Here is an 18,949-nt window from a genome sequence, read left to right as displayed (position 1 = left end):
CTGCAATAGAAAATGGAAACTGAAGATGAGAATTCGTTGCGGATCTGCAAGCGAAGAGCAGCTTTCAGTACAGCTCTTCAAGCAAAAGGCATCGGCATTATCCTCTGGAACATGAGGTGTAAGAGGAGATAGGAGAACACGGTACTTGCACGACCTTACCTTTTATATTTCTCCCAGAGAAACTGATTTTGCACTCTCAGAATTTTCAAAATTTTATATTTGGTCTCTGGCACAGTCTTGTGAAACAGGTTATAAATGGTTCTATAGCTTTTATCTTCTTTCAAAACAGGCACTTGGATGAAGTCCTGAGATGGATCCATACTAATCCAGGTTTCAGGATAGAAGTTTGGAGAGGTAACAGCAGTTGGAGATAAGACATGTGAGGAAACTGGTTCAGCTGACGGAGAGGGTACTGGAGAATTGCCACCTAGAGTCCTAGGTTGGGAAGAAGAACAAGTTTGCAATTGAACATTCACAAACTAAACAGCTTCTCATCACAGTTGTTTGGGCACCAATGTTTCTTAAACAATCGCTGCTCTTTGATTCTGTAACCATTTACATAACTGCAATGCTCGTTTAAAACAATCATGTCAGCTATTCTATTTTAATAACTCCCGCATCCATCCAAACTAATAATAAAATCTTGACTTTCCAGCATGCAGTTCCACTTGGGAAAATCTTACTGGCTGGTGGTGATTTAAAAGCCTGCCATAATCTTTATTGTTCAGATTCTGGGGTGGAGGGGTGGTAATAAACTACATAAGAGGCGGAATGCTATCAAATACAAGCATTTTATAAGCTGGTTGTAAACTATTACTTGTTTTAACATATAAAGTAAGACATACAGAATCAGAAAAGAAGAATAATTTGGCAACATTTGACCTAGTCTCCCTAGACTACAACACAAGGAGCAGAAACGCTTTCTTGCACAGCGTAATGAATACCCCTGATTAGTAATATTTACAGGCAAAAGTTGCATATATTTCACTACATTATGTAGAAGAAGAGATTACGTTTGCAGTGCTACCCAGGATCGTACGGTTTTCATTTGCACAGGCCAGATGTAGATTTGCATTTGCAGTTCCTTATTTCCATGTGCGAGAGCAGCCTCTCCTTTTGGGAGTGCTGCCAGGTAAGAGGTCAGCAGTGGCAGAAGGAAGGGAAGCACTGCCTGTAATGCTCACTGCAGGAAAGCACCGCGTGCACCAGAAAAGGGACGTGCCTTGGCAAAATCAAGTTGACACAGGCACAATCTGTCTCTGTACCACTTGCCCGTGGTACAGGCAAGATTGCATTCTTAATATACGCCTGCACCGCTGTGGAATTGTTCATGCTTTTGAACCTGCTAGACTTAGATAAAGAGTATGGCATTTGTGGCTTATATTCACCTGATTATAATCTGAACATGCAAGCTTTGCTCAGCTGAATAATCCTTACTTATTGGAGTTCTCCCACTTACGTCAATGGAAATACTTTGAACATGTAAAGCTTGCAGGTTCAGGCTCTGGTTTTCCATCTGTAAGCACACAGATCTTCAGCTCATGAGGCTGCTGAAGTTGCCTTTAAGCTGCAGGAATACACTGAACTCTCTCAGACTCAAGCAGATGAATATATTGCTCAAGTGTTCTCACAGAAAAGGTTGCTACCAACTCCAGGAGCGACCAAAAGTGATGACAAAGGGGGGAAGTGCAGTGAGAAGCAGCCAGCTCTTGTTAGGAAAGATTACAAAGTGACAGGTTGCTGCTGCGTGACTCAAGAGACACAAGGCAAGCCCTGCCTCCAAACAGCACAGCTCATCTTAACCATGCTCATGAAATTTCTCAGGTCACTTGTTTTCTCATGGCCAAAGCATAAGGAGAAGATTTATTCTGCCTGGGGGGCAAGAGGGAGAGTAAATTTTGTGCATTCACCTTGGACAAGCTGAGGTTTGACAACACCCAAGGCCAAATCCCACCTCCCTGAGTATATGCAATTGCATTTAGTGCACAGGAACAACAGGCAAACAAGACTCCCTGCCCTTTGTTTGGAAAAGTGAGCTTACCGGGGAACAAACTCTCACAGCTCTGCTCAAGGCAAAGCCATTTCCACAGAGTGAATCTTCAAGAATCAGTCCTCTTCTGTTCAAGTACAGTTCTGTCTGAAAAGCCCATTTGTTCCCAAGGTGTACCAAAAACAGAGCAACTTCTGATTGCCCATGCTTGCTAGCCTGCTTTCTCTGCAGAGTCAACAAAATTATCTAGATAAATAACAATTTACTGCTATTTCCATCTTAGCTACAAAAATGTCAATTAAGGTTGCCTTTCAGAACATTTAATCTATGATATACGAGCCTGAAAGAACCTCATGCGAGTTCTTGACCCAGAAATAATTCCACGTGATTTTCTCTTTGCTTTTGAACTCTTCAGGTCCAGAAGAAAAGTGATGTGTGGTCTGTTTTTAAACAGATACATTTGATTTCAGAGCCAGAGACAGTTAACGGTAATACCGTCCACGCTACTCAAAGCAGAAATACTCTAAAAAACTGTTCATGTGGTTTTCACCAACTGCTCAAAGCTGAACAGAGATTTCAACTCATTTGCATGGATTTGATTGAACTCAAACTTCTTACTGTTTATTAACAGCTTAAAGAGACCCAGAAGAAGGCTTCTTCTAAGGGTGATTATTAAAACGGCACTCTACAATATTCCACTGTGGTTTTATTTAGTCAGTTCTTTTCAACCTAAAGTCAACTGAGAGCCTCACTCACTCACACTCGGGCTGAAGGAGCAAGCACAGAAAAGTAAGCTGTGGATTAATGAGTAAGTCAGCAAGCACAATAAAAACCCTGCATCCTTTGGTGTACTTTGTTCATCTACCCCGAGCAGTATAATTTATGTGTAAGCACGCATAATACAAGGGAAAGCAGTAAAAAAGTCAGTGTTTGTTGACTACTATCACACATTCACCACTGTTTCTATTCAAGCACTCTTTCGAAATTGTATAACTGATATAAGCAGGTGAGGGGAAACCCCCCAGGTGGGCAGCACTGTGTGATACGGGGAGGCAAACACTGGCTTTTTAAAGGCATCTCCTGTTAATATTCAAAACACTCTTTTGGTCTCTAATGGCAGTTGCTGAATTTTTTAAGTCAGAATTACGAGGACTTTGGGTAAAAAATAAAAAAGAATGAGGTTTGTGGCAGAACAGCAGAAATTTCAGAGCTGAAATTTAGATTTGGTAGTTATGGTCAAGCCCTCGTGGTGTAGAACCCTCAATGGTCCACTAAAATTAGTGGGCATTGCATAATTTTAGCATCTCTCAAAACCACCAGCTTAAACTGCAATAAAATAGTCACTGTTAGCAAAACGTCTGGGAAATAACTTAAATCCTTATTTTTCATTAAGATCAGAACCATAATTGCTATCCCCAGCAAGTCTGTGTTTGCTCGTTTCATTGGCATCCACCAAGTATCTCTTCAATTATTTTTGGTTTTCCAAAACCCACATCTAAAAATGTATCTAACAGCCACTTGTTTTGAGGCTCTGACCAAATTCACTTTCACCTCGCAATTAGATGCTCTAACAACCCAGCAAGCTAACGAGCATTCTAGCCCTAATGCAGCAGTTAAATCTCCTTTGATTGGCCCAGCATGCCAAGCTTCCAGTCAGACTAATGACTTCCACCCCTTTGCTAACAGGACAATATGTTCCTAACTACCGAACTCTGACAATAATGTTTCCAGCTGTGCTGGTGAGATCACAAAAATGGCATTTTTATGAATTGTAATCAAAAATGAGTACAATGCAACACTTTCCTCACTGCCTTTGATGATAAACACGGTCACCCCCCTTGAGATGACAATAAAAACAAGGAATGCTTTAATTGTGCTCGAAAACTATAGAATGTTTTTGAACACTCCTTTTTACGGGACCTAGAAGCGATGGCCTGGCAGTTAGAATAGCGGGTGAAAGGCTGCAAGCTGGACAGTAGTTTGGCAAGCATAATGTACATCTGGGCTTCTGATGTTCTGAGATCCAAAAGGCATACTACAGTCTTTAAATAACAAGCAGAGACCAGCAGTGAGGAGTTCCTCAGGTAACACTTGTCTTGAAAAGCATTAAGTGAGTAGTTGCCAGTGCGGCCAAGCTTTTCGTTATTTCTTCTGATTTTTCTACCAAATGAAACCTGTTTCCTTGTCACATCCTAGTGAATACAGTGCTCATGGACAGACCATCACGAAAAACAAACACAGTTTCTGTTCTGCTGGGATACGTACTGTAAGAACGGCATCAGCACAACGCACGAGCGAAGAAGCGGCCTTCTCTTGATTTCTCTTCTGAAACACGCATTCTGCTGGAAGCCATCCTTGATGTTTAAGATATACTGGTTATGCCAGGTAACAAAGCGCACCTCCTTCAGGCCTCGGCAGCTGGCTTCTTCTATCAACCGTACAACAGGCTGTTCCAAGAAAATAACAAACATGCACATGATAAATTACATCTTCAAAATGAGTATTTTTCCCAGGCACCTCAAGGAGCCCCTCTATCCACTCCCTTCTCCTCACCTCGCTCAGAAGCACAGGGGCCACTGAAAAGCGTTCTGTGTTCTATGTGTAGTATCACCCAATGAGACAGATTTTAAATCTTGCCTATGTATTTCATTCTGGTGCCACTGAATCTTAGACTCCGACATCAAACCTGAAACTCCCTTACCACAAATCACTCCGCTCACTTCTCGTCTTATCTTTGCTAAACGTGAAGAGGAAAAGTTTGTTTTAGAGCAATCTTTTATTATACGATGAGAATACACTCTCATCATTCTTGTTTTTCCTACTATAGAGAAACCCCGTTCTTTTAACTTCTGGCAGGTCAAACATCCTAAGCTTCTTAGTCGTGGAGCTTTCTTCTGGACTCTCGCCAGCCCTTGCACTTTTCTATTTGCGAAGGCCGCACGCAGCGCTCTGCTCTAAGTTTCCTACCATGCTTATAAGGTCAGCGTGATGCATGAAAAAGGTGAACGTGATGCATTTCATACTGGTGGAGGTCTTTCTAGCACTGCCAACATTTTAAGACACTGATGAGATTTTATTCAATATATTATGTACAGCTCTGGTCAGCCACAGATGAGCCCTTAACTACCACAGGTATCTAAAAGGCTTAGCGGAGAGCAAATAGAAACATTCTGGCCTTGTTTTGGTTTTGTCCAGCACAATCGTATTTAACAGTGGATGTGGCTTATGTGTCCATAATAGAGGTTAAAGAGCTGGAAGACAGAAGGCTTATTTAAAACCTGATGTGGAAAAGTGTGTCCATTAAAGACCAAAGGACAATGGTAACTTTCCAAACTGTTCGAAGAGAAAACAGACTGAAAATGTGTGTGCAGCTTGTAGCACATACCGCATATATCATTTTGTGTTACAACCCAAGAGTAGGATTCTGGAAGATGTTAAATACCTCAGAGTATTCTCTCCAGACGAAATGGTCCCTGCAGAAGTACTTCCAGACCGTGTAGTAGTTGGAGCTGGAGCTGGGACAGGATGGTGTGGACAGCCTCCTCATTTGGTCAAACTCAACAGTTTCGTACAATTTCATAACGTTCAAATCCACCCAAAACTCATGTCCCCTGGAAAGCACAAGAGAAGGAAAGAACTCTCACCTTCTGCAATCCGTTACAATTATCTGAGATAGCACGGGATGGAGCCCCAGCTCGCATAGTGCTCCCTGGAGCCCAGCTATACCCACATCCCACTGCCAGACCCATGAGCAGAGGGATGCTCCACGCTCCGCATGGAACGTGTGCCAGGACAAAGCAGGGCCAACCAACTCTTTGCAAGGTTCTGTGGGCAGCGGTGAAAAACTATCGCCTTCAGCAGAGGACAGCCAAAACCCAAACCCACCGGTCTTCCTGGCCCAGTGACATTTCTTCCGTATGCATGAACCCTGCACAAAGCGATACGCGTATCCTTGACATTTTGAACACGCTACCTAAGTAAACGCATCACACGACTGCATCGGATGAAGCAACTACACGCTATTCAAAAGGTTATTCTTGTGAAAGCTAGTGCTTCAGGGAAGAAAAGAAAATGCAAACGTCTCCAGATGAGGAGCATCTGCTGCCAACCCACCGGGGAGCTCAAGTATCTTTCATCACGTGCAACAGAAGAGAACCAGCACCATACGAAAAGGAGACATGAGTTTGCTATTATGGAGCTGATGCTGAGGAATATCGGCTTTTTTGGAGGAGCTATATTGCTGCTACGAAAACCAACGCTAACGTGCAACTGCAGTGAAGTGACTGCAGCTCTCAAAAGGACAGAACAAAATGGTGCTGTGGATGAAGAACCAGAGTATGCCTTTTATCTAAAGGAAAGCTTCAAGTGCCTTTCCTTTGCACTTTGCAAAGAATGGCTGCGGAGCAGCTCAGCAAACAGTTTCTAACGCTGCTTTATGAGTCGGTGTTGAGAGATGCATCAAATTAAAACAAAAATCTCCAGTCGCTGGCTTAGCAGCAAACAGGAAACTTAGAACACCAAATTTACAGAAGCTGAAAGAAATGACGGTAATAGCCCTCACTCCCTACAAAAGTATTTTTTTAGAACTTATTTTAGACACGAATGTATTCCAAAATAGTTCAATTCACATAGTTAGTTTTCTACTTTTCCAATCTCTGCAGGTTGTCAGCTTAGTGCGATTCATTAACAGCTACCAATCGCTTCTATCTGGAAATGCAGCTTTTGAGACTATATAAAGTATTTTCTTAGCAGCGAGCACAAAGCCGAGACCTGAAATCTACAGCTTATTTCAAAACCTTTGATGAGTGTTTTTTCTCAAGACAACGAGCTGTCACACAGCATCCACGAAGGGTTCCCAGCTCGTTCCCTACGTGCCAAGGGCACACAGAGACACATTTATTCAGGAGGAAAACCGGCACCAACCAAAAGAAACGCCCAGGGTGAAGGGCTGAAGTGACACGTTGGGCTTGCAAAAAACCCCACGCGCTTTCTGTAGGGAAACAAAAAAGACCTACTAAGAAAGTCAGCCCACCTTCCTGGCACGGAGTCATTTTGTACCATAACAGCAGGCCGCAATCTACTTTATTTGAAAACAATGTGTGAAACCATGAGGAAATGATCTCTCTGCAATACTGAGCTGTGCTACTGGCTGGCAGCACAGGATTTTGTGAGGGAAGTTCTTCACGAATGGATTTTTAACGCTGCTTCAGGGACATATGCTCTTTCTTAGCAAAATGTCCATCTCCCTGTCTGTATTCTGAATTTCACCATTTAGTATAGCTGTTATTTTTGAGAAAAGCAAGTTTTGACTGGTGCTGTATTATCGTTTTGGAGTACTCACTGCTTTGGGGTTGTGCTGCCTCTAGGTCCAGACTCAGGGCCCCCAGACTCTGCTGCCTCCTTTACCAAGCAAACACACCGAAGGGTATTCCTCAGTATAGAAGCTCACCACTCAAGCATCCATTCCCACTTTGATCTGCTTTCAAGTCAAACACCATGTAACAGGGTTATCCTACTCCAAAGATCTGTGACCTTCCAGAAAGCACAAAGAAATAGAACTTGTCCCTACAGACGTTATTCTTTTTAAAAGATGGTAACCCAGAGTTTAGGTGAAGTTATTACAGTTTTGTATGTTGCACGTGGTGTAGTCAGAACAGTTAATGAAAAAACGCTTGGAGTGCTTTTGTGTTGATGCAGTGTGAAGAAAAAGGAATCTGAGAACAGAGATGCACTCTGACCACGACCGGGCCACCACTGCATGCTGAACGTCACGTGCTGGCTGATACCCCCTGGTCTGAAGTCTTTAGAGTTTTGAAGACCAGAAAACACATTCTGCAGGCACTCGAGACACGGGTGGCTGCTGGTACATCAGTGGGGCATTGCTAACATGTGCTCAGCCCTGTTACAACACAACTCCAGCAGGCACCCGGGGCTGAGAGGCACAGCAGTGAGAATCCAAGCAGTGCAGCAAGGGAACCCTGTGGGAGGACAAACACTGGTTGAGATGAACACAGCGTGGGCCTGCTTTTCCTCCTGCTTTTCCTCCTGCTTTTTCTCCTGCAAAGCAAACAGATCTCTGGGACAAACTCCCCAAACCCCTGGGTTGATGATGCATACGCAAAATATTTTGCGCACGCGTTTTCTAACTGCAGAGCAATTGAGGAACTGTAGGGTTTGCGCAGCGTTCTTCTAGAAATATGAAAACCTTGCATGCCATTCCAGTAAAACACATTGCTGTGAGCTCTACTTGAACGAAACCTATTGGCAGTTGAGTTGGCATCTACCCATCTCACGAGGCTCTGCTTGAGGCTGACACGGCGGGCAGCTAGCGAGGGCTTGCACAGAAAATAGTTTCTCTGAAAGCCGAGTGTTTTTCTGTGAAACCTGCACAGAACGTGCCAAATTGCTTCTCTCACTGCCAAAAAATGGTTCTCTCTGCTGTTTGGAATTTTTTACATTTTTGCAGCTCGCTGTTTCTGCCTCTCCTCTATCAGAGGCATCTCCCTGTAAGCAAGCTGAGGACAGGCAGTCCTGCTGCCCGACACGTGCTGACAATTCACTGCAAGACGAACCTAGGCACCAAGCACCCAACCAGCTCCTTGCACGCCCCTCCTGGCCACATGCGTGTGAATGTGAGTACAACACAGTAAGTCCTCCTGTATCCTCATCTTGAAAGAGCAGTGTTCAGACCATAAGGGTTGGAGCTGCCCACAGCACAAGGAGCATCCTCCAGCTCCCAGGCACCCAGGGCTGCCTTCCTGCTGCCCCCCACTCAGCCCCAGCTGCAGGGAGCTCGCCTGCAGGAAGAGTGGCAGATGAGAAGCCAGGAGGCTCCAACTATTTCTTGAAGAAAAAAATGCCACCAAGCAATTTCTGAGATGCACACAGTATAAAAATTGCTATGGCATCCTCTGTCCTCTGCCCTCCGCTGGGAGCAGGGAAAGGCTCTGCCGTTTCTGTCAGGATGTAACACAGCCCAATCTTCCTGAAACCCAAACTTCCATTGAAATGGGGATGCTCTAAAAATGCTATTCTAGTTTGTAAAGCTAGTGGAGGGTTTGGAATGCTGCCTCCCACCAATTTTAACAGAAAACTGAGCGTCTGAACGCTCTGAAATCTGCACAAATGCTTTTATTTTTCCATGAATAATTCAACAACAAACTTATAAACCCCCCACGTTTTCTACCAAACATTAGTTAGGATAACACTGCATTATTTTATACAGCTGAAAATCTCAAACAAATGCATATTTAAGCAACTGCATCTGAAAAATGTACCGCATGTCAAACACTCACCTGATTTTTTTTTTTGCAATTATAATATTGAGAACAAGGATATATATTCTTTTTGCTAAAAATCCTAATTCACATAAAATATATATTACTTCAATATTTATTTGCACTCTTTAACAGTTTCTCTCTCTATGCAGGGGTATGAACTTTTCAGATGACAACATTCAGTGGCATTCATGCTCTGAAATCCTGAAGTACATTTAGCAAAGATGTTTAATAATAGCTCTTCGCTTAAAGCACTTCCTCTGCATATTAAAAAGCCTATTAGCAGCTTACATAATGCAAAGCCATGGCAAAAGAGTGAATTGTGATTACAGCGGGCGTCGCGTGATTACATCCCTGCGTGCAGCTTTAAGACACCGGTGATGAAAGCAGAAGCGACAACTGCACTTCTCGGCCGCCCAAGGCCCAAATGCAGGACACAGACCCCAAACTCAGGGCTCAAGAAATGACTGCTGGGTGCTCAAGGTTATGCCTGATACGTTCTTCAGCATCACATCACTTTCTCTTCAGTGCAGCGTGATGGGTTACTGCTGCTGAGGCACGGCATACGCACCAAGCGGGGATCTAAGGGGAAGGATGGAGCAGGACAGCTTGAAGCTAGTAATAAAAGCAATGTTCTTTCTACAGTGTCTCCCAGCTGAAAAATAATTAAATTTCTCTTCAAACGCCACAAAACTGCCTGCTGCTGAAGCAGAGAACTGCCAGCCCCGTTCCACCCCTAGGGAGGCTTCAGCAGCTTCCCAAAACCATGGGGAAGATCTGCACGAGGAGGGAACAGAGATTGCTGAACAACAGCTCTCCAACAGCTGACCTCGTAAAGGTCTCCCCTTATAAAATAACACAGTTCAGCGGAGCTATTTTCACTAAGGAGTAACCATGTTGAACCCTATTCAGAATACAGCATGCAAAGAAAACCAAATTTGGCACTGCGTAACAGCAAGAGCTCAAAATAAATTTCCACAAGAGCCTTCAAAAGCAGAACCTGGCTCCTGAGAAGTTCAATTTTTGCTGTAAGCAAACTATGAGAGCCAACACAATGGCAAAACCTCTTAGAGACACGGAGCTGGCCAAGCATGGAAGCAGCGAGCAGCAGTATTGCAGGCTGCCGGGCCAAGCAGGCCAGCTGAAGCACAGGTGCTCAAGCTCAGCTTTGCTTCGCATTCTTCTGAAGAACTTCAGCCTCACGTGAACTTTGTGTGCTCTTTCCACAGAAGTTCTCTAATTCTTATGTACCAACAGATGACTAGGAGAAACAGCCTTTGCAAGTGCTACGAAAACGCGTGCGGTTTCAAACTCTCCCAAGTACAGTTACATGTCATGCATCTTACCGCAAGCACAGCTCATAGAAAAACAAAACACAGCGATCAACAAAGGGCTGTGCAGGAAATGAAACTTGGTTCCCATCAGAACAGCTGTGACACTGAGAGCCAAACACTATTAGATGATGAAACTGCCCATTTTCTCTCTGACTAAGCTGGTTCCTCTGCACCAGCAACAATCTGAAAGCCACTCAAGAGAGCAAACAAACCGAAAAGATCCAAGCAGGTATGGGAACCCTTTGTAGGTATGTATGCGAGGCTAGTCAAACCCAACTCCATTCCTATGGGAGCTGTAAGTCAGGCTGGTACATTGCTCGCTGAGCACAAATAGGTTGAATTTCACCTTACTTGCAGCCAGCACTTGTTTGGAGCTGCAGGCTGTAGTCCAGCTCCAGGTGGGGGGGACGAGACGCATCAGAGCACCGCATAAAACTGCACGTCACTTGTAGCAGGGTGCCTTGGTAAGAACTCTCTGTTTTAAGCATAGGAACATCAGCTGCAGACAAAATTTGCTCCAATCAAACCCCAAACTGATTCAATGGCAGCAGCAGCAGTAAGGGCCCGGTGAACACCCAAGGGCGGGTGCTACCTCACAGAGCAGCAGCAGAAAACACAGGCAGGCCCTGGCCAGCTGCTCAGAGGAACGTGCCTGAGAAAAGAACGCGGCACCCTTCCTGCACAGAGCAACACGAGCTGGTAAACACGAGCCCGCGGTCTCGATCTTATCAGCATCTTTGCGTTCTGACACTGAACCGAGAGGGGCAGCAGGTGACAGGGCAGGAAATTAGCTCGGTGTTTTACTTAATTGGTTCCCTCCTCACGTGGCAATGCTTCTCTCTGCTGTAAGAAAGACGCAGGAGAGAAAGGTGCTATGGGAAGAGTTACAACTCAAGGCTCCATCACCAGGGGAGAAAAAACCAAACCACACAAATCCACGTTTTTCTATCACAACAGAAATTTCACTTTCCCATCACTTCCCAAAACTGGCTGGAGGCTCCAGAAAGGCAGGTTTTCCTGCCTGGGCTGCCTGCATTGCACTGTTTGCTGACTTTCATGGCAAGAGGGTCCACCTGACTGAGATCCGTAACTCTGGAACATACTGGGCACAACGCTGCTGAGCTGAGGCCCGCAGACCAAGGCCCATGCAGGTCCCTGCACACACGGACACGCAGCCCCAGGAGCTCACTGATGGCCGCTGTTGGCAGCCAGGGAGGCACTGGGTTAAAATGCTCCTTCCCTGGGAGCTGCTGTTATATTCTACCAGTCTGCAGCAGTGAGGATGTCAAACACATTCACATCTTTCCAGGACTCCAGCATGCACCACACGTCACGATGTGAATGCCAGTCCCCTCTTCTCCGCAGCAGAGAAGCATGGATGTCCTTGCCGGGGGTGGCTCGCTGCTTTCAGAGCTCTCCTACCCGCACAGAGGGGGATGTGTTTCACAGAAGGTTGTTTTGTTCAAATTTTTCCTGTCACTGCAGTGACAGAAAGCAGCCACAAAAGCCATCAGCTTGCTGCTGACCCGGGCACCGTGATGGACGGAGCCCTACGACCCCAAGCTTTTACTTACAAAACTTTAGGGGTGAATGCATTTTCACAGAGTGGAAGACACTGGTCAAAAACACCACAAATGCTGCATGCGTAGCAAAATGAACAGAATTTCTGACTACAGTTCCAATGACTTTTACTCCACCTCTGAAGAACAAATTTGAAAACGTAACGCATAAAAGATGTTTTTGTTCTCCATTTGAATATTTGTCGGGGTCAGGACTTTGCAGCCTTTGTTCCGGAGACAGCAGGAACACGGCCCTGAGCAGCAACAGAGCTGGGAGAAAGGTATTTGCTTTCACAAAGCTGCACCGTCAGCTCCTCCTAAAGTACTCGGAGGGAGCCCAGAGCCCCTTTTCTAAACCTTCTGCATATGCACAGCTGCTGCTTTTCTCAGAATTCTATCCGATCTCAGGAGTTAGCTACTGAGAAATACCTCTGAGATTCGTGACAAAGAACGAAACTGCATCAATTTCATCAATGCTTTCCATAAAGTGCCCATATAAAGCCAAGCCTCGTGCTCACTAGTGACCACCAAGTCCAGACATCTCAGCTCCCGAACGCTCCATCCCGACGTTCCATGTCCCGTGCCACACAGGCAGCATCCCCAAACGCTCTCCTTCATGCATTTCACTACAAGTAGTGCATTTCGTAATTATTGCTCAAATTCCTCCTGCTTTCAACAAAGCCATGTACCAGCTTGGGAGGAACTTCACGATCGCTGCTCTCGCTAAGCAAACAATTCTAACAGCCTCTTTCTGTCCCCCACCCCGGCGCAATGGCAGGCAGACAATGCCGCAGCACTGTGACTGCTGGATTACCTGGAAGCAACTCCCCTGAGCAATCTGTTTCAACAGCTATAAATCTTTCTTTCAGAAAGGACTGTTTTATTACTGTAAGTACACACGGAACGGACTGACCTCAACCTGAAGCCAGGTGACAGCTGTTTCCAAAACTGCAATCTGTTTATTGACATGAAACAAGAAAAGGGATATAAGCGACTGCCGATGCCTATGATGGCTCAACACTTGGAACTTCCCTAGATTCGTTTAGCTAGAACTCAATTAGTTTTATTTCATATGCAAATAGGTGCTATAAAGTGGGGCAAAAATGAATTCACTGAAGCATACTGGCATAAAGCACACGGCATACACTTCTAAAATCACACGCTTTTTATTCAGAGTCCCTGTCTTGCATTCCTTCTAGCAGGGAGTCAGAAGTACAAAACCTCTCAGCTGTGTATATTCAAGAAACACCACACAAAGTCACGAGGCACAGTGAATTTCAGATGTTTTCTCATCTCCGGTGCTATCAATAACACATGAGTTATCTCACACCGTGGCAGCTGGGCAGATCAGAAAGAGAACTTCCTAAATTTAGCTATTCAATAGGTCAGACAGTGTGTAGAAGTCCTCAAACAACTGCCGTGCTTCGACCATGCTCTGTATCACTTCAGAACTGGGTAAGAACATTCTAACAGCATCAGAGGAGCACAGTGCAAACACAAGGAGCAGAGGAAAACCAGTTTCCTGTACATTTCTTTTAGTCCTTACCTTTCCTTCCCAGGTCCCTCCATGCACTCACTGACAACCCCGCCGGGGAACACCGATTCCTTACTCTGATTTTGTGCAAGAACCACTATGAGGCAGCTGCCTACAGGCAGAACGTACACCACTGAGTTCCATCTGCCACTGCCTGGCTGGAGCCATGCACACACCTTTGTCTTCCAGCTCTCAGGACCAGTTTCAGAAAACTCACACAAACATCATGACACTGGAGAGCTCTAATCCTGTGATGAAGCCTCACCGCAGTCAGACAGTGGGGCCTATGGTTGGTTTAGAGCAAAGGCAGATGTAGGCGGGGGCAAAAGGACAACACAGCAGCATCAGATTTCAGAGCGACAGACTGGAAAAGACTGTGTTATTAACTACTTCATTTTATCAGTTTAGGGGTATTCCTGTTTTTAAGAGAGTAGCGCTACATTCAAAAATAATAATAAAATCTAAAACCCCGCGAAGCTGCTGCTTCATGTGAGTCGAGACATGCCAGGAGCATGTGTTTGAACAGAGGCCACAATTCCCACAGCACACAGGGACGACTCCTCTGCCAGGAGGGGGGGGGGGGAATTCTCAGCCAAAGAGAGGGATCCGATGGGCCAGGAACTGCACGGTTGTTTTAAACAAATCCTCGTGTAATCAGCAACGAGGCTGCTTATTTTGCAAAGCAGCACATGCATGATTAGACAGGTGCATGTGCACAGGGAAGGCTTGCTGAGTTCCGCAGCCAAGCATTTCCCCTGCCTAAAGAGCATCTTCAAATCTCACAGCTAGGGTACTCTCATGCTGGAAAGCAGCACTTGGCATTGTTCTCTCAAATACTTGGCTGCAGGCTGGAACTTCTTCAGGGCCACTCCTCACACGCAAGAAGAAAGCTGAGTGCTTGGAAGTATTTCAACCTGCTGAAGTTCATACCCCTGTTTGTTTCTACAGCTCGCTGTTTGGCTATAAATACTTGGTAAGACTTAAGACAGCAAAAACACAAACAGTTTATAATAAAGTTATACATTCAGTCTGGGGGCAAATGCAGTAAGTGTGCATCCAAGGCAGCTGAGTTATAAAGAAGTAACTGAGCAAGGTTTCCCACTTTCCTGCTTTAGGATCGTGTACCCCTAGGTGAAAGGCACTATCTGAATGTTTACTGCACGTTGCTCATCTCAATAAATGGGACACGAAGAAAAAATTATAAAACTAGCTCTTTGGAGAACACCATATTTGAATTTGGAGCTTATTGTCCCACTGAGGCACCATCCCACCACTCTCAGCCCAACTTTATCAGAGCAGCACACTGTGATGATATTAGGTGTGCAGACAGCAAGAACTACTTATTGTGCCATACAAACCGTATTTAAAACAACTATCACCCACTGGCTGCTAGCAGGCTGGCTTCTGCAAGGCCTTTCTTGGACATGCAAACTGCTGAACAGACATTTCCTCATCTCATGCAATCTGTATAGATAGGCCTGTAAAGCTAGTCTGACCACAGGAGATTAATAGCTTTAGCCAAATAATGTGGTAACCATGTGAACGATGAGCTGTCCCAGCATGTTTGCAAGCCTCCCAGCAAGATTCAACAGGCTCTATCTGCATCTTGTTGCCAGGAGACACAACATGGCCACGAACAAAGCAAAGCCAGGTTGCACTGACCACCGGCCAGCAACACCAGGAGCCATGCAGCACCTGACCTCCGTGCCTGAGAGGTGAGCAAGGTCTTCCAGCAAGAGCTGACTTGTGTGGCTTCTTGCACAAGAAGCACTTCTTGCCACAAGGCACAGGAAAGCACTTCCCCTCAGTTCAAAATCTAGTTTGAAACCGCACTAAGTCTTAAGGCATATCTGCTTCAGTGTCAGAAGTAAGCAGCTCTGGTCTTAAAAAAAAAAAAAGTGTCACTTCTCAGTTCTCACTGACGCTTATCTAGAAACGTGAAGCTCTCTGAAGGGATGGAACATGCAAGAGTTACAGAACTTGTCTATTTATTATTCCATGAGAGGATACTGTAAGTTTGCAACAATGTTCCTGTGTTGCATCCGGACACGATGTTACAGTACCGACTTAAGCAAAGGTCTTCAGGACCACTCCTAAGAGCAGGAAGAAGAGCGGGAGCCAGTTCAGCTCAGGGTGCTGAAGCACAGCACGGGGAGGACCTGCCCCTGCCTCAGCACTGTGTCCCAAGCAGACTGCAGCGCAGCAGCAGCGCCCTGCTCCAGCAAGCCCACGGCGCCTGAGACCGTGCTGTTTCTCTGACTTCATCCGTGGTAACAGAACGTAATGTGTCTGGCAACAACCCTCTGAGTTTCTTTCTGACCAGTTCAGACAGAAACTCAGTGTACTGAGAAGCCAAACTACTCACCAGACTGGAAACCTGCAAAAGAAGTGTAAAGGAGGACAGCGTGGCTCAGCCAACTTCACAAGCTGCAGATACGATGACTAAGCAATTACAAAGCATTGTTCCTTATAAGATTAATCATTCAGGACTCCGTCACTGAGAGCAGCTACATCATGGGCATAGCAATAGATTCTGTGATATACACTTAAAAAAAAAAGCTAAAAAAAATTCTGCTTATTTGTGCAAAGCTCAAATTTAAACTGCTTGCAGGAGCTTGTCTTAGTCCTATGTTCGATGTTTTCTGTTTTCAGAAATCTTTTAAAATAATTGGAAAAAAGAAGGAAGCATCCGTTGTAAAAACGTGGTGAACTTTATCTGCTAGACAGTTACAAGGTTTAATTCTGTGCTTAATCAGACAGGACAAAAAGGATGAATCTGCAGGTTGACAGAGCCTGAGTTTTGGTACCTAATCCAGTGTCCAGTTAGGTCAGTGTAAAGGCTCACATACACTCGGTGCATTACAGTGGGTCTCTGGCACCCAACAGGAAATCTCAGCATAGTAAATGCAAATAAAATAATCCTGCCCTAAAACATTAAGAAGGGGTATACTTAAGGAAGCGGGAGGAAGAAGAGGCAATGAAAACAAATCCACAAGATCTTGGATGGCAAAGACAAACCTGGCATTTCTGCTACAGAGCTACAGAAGCGTCACTCTGAACCTCGACTGCTGCTGGAATGAGTTGCACCAGGCTCACAGAACACGGCAGGGCCAGGCGAGGGGTGAGAACTGTGTGTTGTTATTTCCCCCAGAAAAAGGAAGTATTCAGAACTCAAGTCTACACCCTGAACTCACATAACACAGACTACATAGCTCTGATGAACTCGCAAATGTCAGCACTCCCTGCTGCTATTAAAAGGAAACCTGCATTATAAAAGATGAAGTAGTTTTGGTTTTGATCTCAGGGTGCAGGATCAAGTCTAAATCGATAGCAAACATCTTTTACGTTTCCCTGGTTATACTCACTTTTTGAGATTAGAAAACAGTACTATGCGTAGAGGAAACAACAACTTCTAATACAGTTCAGCTTTCTTGGATGACAACACTTATCTGGATCAGCATTTCTGAATGTGCTACTTAAGTGGTTCTCGCTGAATCACTGAAGCCTCATTCTATGTTATCAACCATATGGAAGTTTCACAGAGAATCACAGAACAGCTTGAGTTGGAAGGGATCCCAAGGATCACCAAGATCCAGCCCCCCACCACAGAAACCTAACGCAGCAGCCATGCAGCTCCTTAGCATGCCATTATCAAGACTGTGTTCAGAGTGCATACAGTCAACCCGGAGTCACTGTGACGGAAAGCACTGCTGTACCCTTTCTGTTTCAAGCACTGCAAAGGCTCAGTCACGCTGCCACTCTTACTAATATGGAGAAGAGACTAATTAGGAATGTAAAGAACAAGCACCATGTTGCAGAGACAACGGTCTCCGCCAAAATGAAGTTTTCTTCTTTCTTCTGCTTCAAAGAACACTTCCCAGTTGCTAAACAACTGTTTTAACAGGCATGAAATAATTTTCTGTCTGTGGCAAACTTCTTAGATATCAAGGCAACATCATGACAGGGTTCGGAAAACACCCGTACACAAAATAGCAGAAAAAAGAATGCACATTCTGTCTTATTTCTGCACCACTGCTTGGTGAAGCACCCTCGGATTTGCAAATAAGTAACCAAATCCATCACCTACCGATACTTCACTTTGATCCTATCATTGTCAGGGTTGCAGTAAAGTCTTTCCAGATGCTCCTGGGAATCATTGCTCACGCTCTGCCAACTCTGGGTTGCTGTCCTTCTCACCTGCCAATGATAGGGCAACACCGTGTGATGTTTTGGGCAATCACTGCCATAAACACAAGCGCCCTGGAGAAAATCAACACAAATTTCTATTCCATCTTCCTGATGGGTGTGATATTGCAGCTGGTTCAAGAGCTCAAATACCAGATCAAGAGAAGCTTCCTCACTTTTATCCTGGAATATTCCAGCATTGAATTTATTGCTTGAGTTTAAAGTGTATTGCATTGGACAGCTATTCTCTTGGAATAAGCCAGTGGTGTAGCTTTCCAGAATCTTGCTTGGGAACAAAGGACAAGCAGCACCATCACTAGAAGGCGGGTGCAAAGGGCGACCCTGGAACGATTCGTTACTAGTGTCAGCAGCAGTTCCAGGAGCAGTTTCTGATGAGAAGCTTTGCTCTCCTGACTGCACCTCCTGCTCAGGATGCCCAGGAGCAGGATGAGCTCCCAGCAATTGACTCTGCACGTCTGGAGCTGTCGGCACCAGCACAGTCACATTACTTTCTGGCTGGGAACAAGAAGTACTGAGTTCCAGAGCCTTTTTCACAGCAGGTTCACACAAATCGCTATGACCCCCTCCATGTCCTCGAGGCACAAAGACCCTATCCAAGGTCTCAGATCCCAGCAAACTGGTAAAGATTGGCCGCAAAGCCCGGAGAGTTTGCGTGTCCAGTCTCTTCTGCACTTGCTGCTTCTTCTTGAAGCAAGGCTTCACTGGCGGAATCTTTTCAGACAGTCTTATCTGAGGAGGAAAGTCCTCTGAAGGAGGGCACTTCATTCCTGGGCAGTGATCCTGCGGCGCAACACACGCTGGCTTTGCTTCGGTGTCCATCGCAGACTTTGCTCTCCAAATCACTTTCAAATGTCCCAGAGCCTCACCAGGATCAATCTAGGGCAGAAAGGAAAACAAGACAGTTAATCTCTCTAATTGCTCACGGTTGACACGAACAAGATCACCCCTGGAGAGGATTTCAAGCCAGCAACAGCAAACTCCTCCCCTCTCTGTGACTGCGGGTAGCCCCTAGGCACGTAAAGCATGAAACCAGCTAAACTCAGGCTAAT

At 45.2% G+C, this 18,949-nt stretch overlaps 1 protein-coding gene across 4 annotated transcripts in view; it reads right to left on the bottom strand.

Moving 5' to 3' along the window:
• Positions 1-18,949, bottom strand: part of TIPARP (TCDD inducible poly(ADP-ribose) polymerase) — a 33,365-nt gene that overhangs the window by 566 nt on the left and 13,850 nt on the right. For all 4 annotated transcript variants that reach the window (XM_021395004.1, XM_021395003.1, XM_021395002.1 and 1 more), the window contains 4 exons: positions 17,782-18,776; positions 5,433-5,601; positions 4,256-4,437; positions 160-435 (listed from right to left, as the gene is read on the bottom strand). In XM_021395004.1, the coding sequence (XP_021250679.1) occupies positions 160-435; positions 4,256-4,437; positions 5,433-5,601; positions 17,782-18,719 (1,565 nt within the window). In that variant the 5' untranslated portion in view covers positions 18,720-18,776. The remainder of the gene's footprint in view (positions 1-159; positions 436-4,255; positions 4,438-5,432; positions 5,602-17,781; positions 18,777-18,949) is intronic.

The sequence above is a fragment of the Numida meleagris genome, chromosome 4, assembly GCF_002078875.1.
Source record: "Numida meleagris isolate 19003 breed g44 Domestic line chromosome 4, NumMel1.0, whole genome shotgun sequence".
Lineage (NCBI taxonomy): Eukaryota > Metazoa > Chordata > Aves > Galliformes > Numididae > Numida > Numida meleagris.
The sequence above is the reverse complement of the archived record's forward strand: the minus strand, read 5'-3'. Positions and strand labels throughout refer to the sequence as shown.